The 3,954-nt window shown below is 43.4% G+C and overlaps 1 protein-coding gene across 2 annotated transcripts in view; it reads left to right on the top strand.

Moving 5' to 3' along the window:
• The first annotated feature begins 6 nt into the window (after nt 1–6).
• The window catches only part of LOC103618687 (probable 2-ketogluconate reductase), a 4,743-nt gene continuing 795 nt past the window's right edge, over nt 7–3,954 (top strand). For both annotated transcript variants that reach the window (XM_008637118.2, XM_017738647.1), the window contains exons 1-5: nt 7–237; nt 736–1,120; nt 1,867–2,038; nt 3,034–3,212; nt 3,727–3,823. In XM_008637118.2, coding sequence (XP_008635340.1) covers nt 739–1,120; nt 1,867–2,038; nt 3,034–3,212; nt 3,727–3,823 — 830 coding nt within the window. In that variant the 5' untranslated portion in view covers nt 7–237; nt 736–738. The remainder of the gene's footprint in view (nt 238–735; nt 1,121–1,866; nt 2,039–3,033; nt 3,213–3,726; nt 3,824–3,954) is intronic.

Below are 3,954 nucleotides of genomic sequence, written 5' to 3'. Positions count from 1 at the left end.
AGCGGCAAACGCCTGCAGCCAGGGCTCAGCCCGCCCTGGGCAGGGAGGACTCCCCGGGACACCGCGCTCCGGGGGCGGTCGGGGGAAAGAAGGGGGAGCCGGGCCGGCGGTGCGGGAGCGGTGCGGGAGCATTGCCTCGGGCTGAGCGACGGCTCTAACCCGAGATCACAGCCTTGGCTCTTTGCAGTGTCAGCAGAGCGAAGAGTTGGCAAAGCACTGAAGGAGACCAAAGAAAGGGTAAATTTATGTTCATGGGTAACTTCAAAGTTCGTAGTTGACAAATTATAGCTCTGTTACATTAAATGAGATTTTTGCTGAGATAACCTCATCAATGATAATTGCTTAATATAGTTGCAGAAGTGGCAGAACTTCTGGTCCTAAAAGATACCCTTCCGCTCATATGGCCACATTCTTAAATTATCAAGACTTTGGCTTTCAATGTTGAATATTGAATGCTGAAAAGGGGTAACATCTGGTCACTCATTTGTTTAAGTGTTAGCATAGTTGGTATGCCAGAAATTATGTTTTCATTTCTTATTAACAAGATTATATAGAAATTGAACATCCTTCTGAATAACACTGGGAGAACCCAAAAAAGTTCTGCATGTGGGAGTGGTTATCTTTCATCAAGTGGGAAAACAGCATGTAATTGAGCCAATCAATTTCTGGCTTTTAGAAAAAAAGGTATAATGGATCACTTCAGACCATGTTCTTTGGTTCTCTTTGCTTTTGTAGGATATGGAGGGTCAGGAACTGCCTTATGTGCTAGTTGACTGTATAGGAGAGAGGTATGGAGTATATGAAGACCATGTTGGATTTCTGAAGAAACGTTTTCATCTCATCACCATGAAAGAATATCTTGAAAACAAGACATTTCTCAGCAAAAAGATCAGAGCTATCTATATGTGGTATCACAAACCAGCTATTGATGAAGAGCTTCTCCAGAGCTTGCCTAACTTGAAGGTAGTTGCAAGTTCTGGAGTGGGAATAGATCACTTGGACCTGAAACTCCTCTCCAGCTATGGTGTGAAGGTGGCCAATACTCCGTTTATTGTTTCCACTGACACTGCAGACTTAGGGATGGCTTTGATGCTGGCATCTTCCAGGAGACTTGTGGAAGGTAATAACTGAAATGGTCTTAGTCTTTTCATAGAAAAGGTGACTTCAAAACATGCAGAAAATGTGTGCTGATGCAAAAGTTAGCTTAAAACTATAACTATGGAAAATAGGGGAAAAGGAAGAAGTTAAGATAAATCTACCTTGTTGACAATGCCTTGCATTCAATTTCCAAACCAGCATATTGGCAAGGTGGAGCTTTTTCTTCTTTGGACAGCCCTAAATTCAGGCCTCTTCTCCCTTAGCCCACAGCCACTTATTCATTGTACTTGTTCATTTCAGTCTTGCTTTTCAAGTTATAATAAAAGGGGACTAAAAGAATGTATTTTCAAGGAGGCTTGAAGCCTGTCTTTGCCAAGTTGCCATGTATCTGACTCATTATGAACAGGCTGTCCAGAAATCTGCCCACCATGCTCTGTGTTTCTTTTCCCTGCCAGCCTTGGTGTGTACCTGCTAGGTAGCTGGGAACTGGATGGCCTTACTGCTGCTTGCTTGCTGCTTTGGCCTTACCTTCCTTGCCTGCTTGCCTGCCAAAGAGACGCTGGGTATGTTTCTCTCCTGAGCAAGAAATCAGTGTCAGCAGCCATGCGTGCAGTGCAGCATTACTCACTTCTTGTCCAGAAACACAATGACAATGTATTACTGCTCCTGTGCTTCCGCCTTGTCCATCGATAAAAAGTAGAGGGAGGAAAAGTAACCAGATACTGGAATATCCCTTACATGACATAATTCTTCTTTTCCTCTTCCAAGGCCATGAGATGGCAGTCTCCCCCGACACAGAGTATTTCCCGGCTGACTGGTTGGGGGTTGAGGTTTCTGGAGCGACCCTCGGGATCGTGGGAATGGGCACCATTGGTTACAAAGTGGCTGAAAGAGCCAAAGCCTTTGAAATGAAGATTTTGTACCACAACAGAAATCAGAGGTAAAGCTGGTTGCAGCTCCAAGGCAACTCTATTTTGACACTGCTTTTATGTGTTATTTGTACTTTTCACTGTGCTTTCACTTTTTACAGTGCTCTTTATTTTAAGTGGCAAAGTTGTTTCAAGATGGTCAATAATTTCCCAATTTATACAGAAAGAAAGTCAGGAAGGAATGGGAGAGATATATCTCACTGTTCTTGCCGTTAGCTGGGGCTCCCGAGTTCTTCCTGTCATGGTGGTGACATTGCAATGGACTGAGGAAAGGAGAAAACTGGGAGGACTTAACTCCTGTGACTTAGGTGAGGCAGGGATTCAGGCAGAGACATCTCACCCTTCCAAAGCCATGTGACAATAAAGGGCCAGACTTGCCAGTTTGTTTGCTGTCTTCTAGGTGAGGTGTACGTGCTGGGTGCCCCTGTGCTCCCATCAGGCCCATTCCATTCTTTTCTTTGGTGGGAATTTGATGAGAGCCAGGCAACCTCATCCTGATACAGATTGAGTGCACTAGCAGGTCCTGCAGCGCGTGGTTTCAGTGAGTCAGCACTGATGCACAGAGCAATCAGGCTGTTGCTGACATAGATTTGGAAAGATTTAATGCCTGCCCTGTCTTGTGTGTTTCCTCTGTAATTTTCACGTGACTTACTTAAATTACTGAATTTTCACAAGACATCAGTCTTGCTTTTGGGTAGCAAAAGAATCCCCATTATAAGCAGAAATTGTGACAGAAATGCATTTGGTTTATAATTTATTCAGTGCATTTATGTGATACCCATTTTTTACTTCCCATCCCCACAGGTGTAGTGCTGCACCTTTGTGTACAGTTCACTTGGAATTGTGGGAAATAGCTTGACCTTTGTCTTTACTGAGTTTCAGACAACCAGCTCACTACTTTGCACTAAACATGAAGATAACAATAAAGAAACATTTTCTCTACTGGTGAATTGGTCTTTCCTTTGTTTCTTGCTACTGCAGTTTAATTTTGGGATTTTCCCCTCAGAAAAAAGGAAGAAGAAAGTGCCATTGGAGCTGTTTACTGTAAGAAGATAGATGATTTGCTCCAGCAGTCAGATTTTGTGTTGCTGGCTGTGAACCTAACTCCACAGACACGCAAACTGATTGGGAAGAGGGAGCTGGAGCTGATGAAACCCACTGCTATTCTTATTAATATCAGCAGAGGTAAGGTGCAGAATAAACAAAACTACATTAAGGTTTGCTGGCATGACAAGTCCTGGGAAAACCTCTAATATAGACTCTGTCCCTCTGAAATTTTCTGTAAATTTTCTGATTACTAGTTTATTTAGACGCCCATGGTCATAGCTCAGTAAAACATTTAAGTGTTCCCATAATCATGAGAAAGTAGGTCTCTGAAATTTTAGTGAGCTTGGAGTGTTAGAAGCCCATATGTATTTATATATCTCCTACTTAAGCCTTTTATTTATTTAATGCAGTGTTGCTGCTAACATACATTAGGGTGGCACAGCCTACTTGGAAGCCTGGCACTCTGTTTCATGCTGCTAATTCCCTGATGCACGTACCCAAGAGTCCCCCTCCCACTCCACCACACTCTGCTGCTGCTTCTGCACTGCAACCATGGCCTGCCCTGCTGTCTGCCTGACCACTGTGCCCAAAAGAATGCTGAGAGGACAGTAGGGAACGTGAAAATAAACATATCCTTCTTACTGTAACCCAGGTCTGGTAGTGGATCAGGATGCTTTGGTGGAAGCCCTTCAAAACAAAGTTATTAGGGCAGCCGCTCTGGATGTGACATATCCTGAACCTTTGCCAAGGTAGGACATGTATTTAAGTTAAACATAAAAGGGTGTATGTGTGATGTGCAAACTGAGTAAAATTTTGTGAGCATGTGAGAAGTTGTGTAATTTTGTTAGTAGGACTACATGAGGTATGTGCTCTAGTCCTG

Source organism: Corvus brachyrhynchos, unplaced genomic scaffold (assembly GCF_000691975.1).
Source record: "Corvus brachyrhynchos isolate BGI_N302 unplaced genomic scaffold, ASM69197v1 scaffold146, whole genome shotgun sequence".
NCBI lineage: Eukaryota > Metazoa > Chordata > Aves > Passeriformes > Corvidae > Corvus > Corvus brachyrhynchos.
This window is presented reverse-complemented; position numbering and strand designations above follow the sequence as displayed.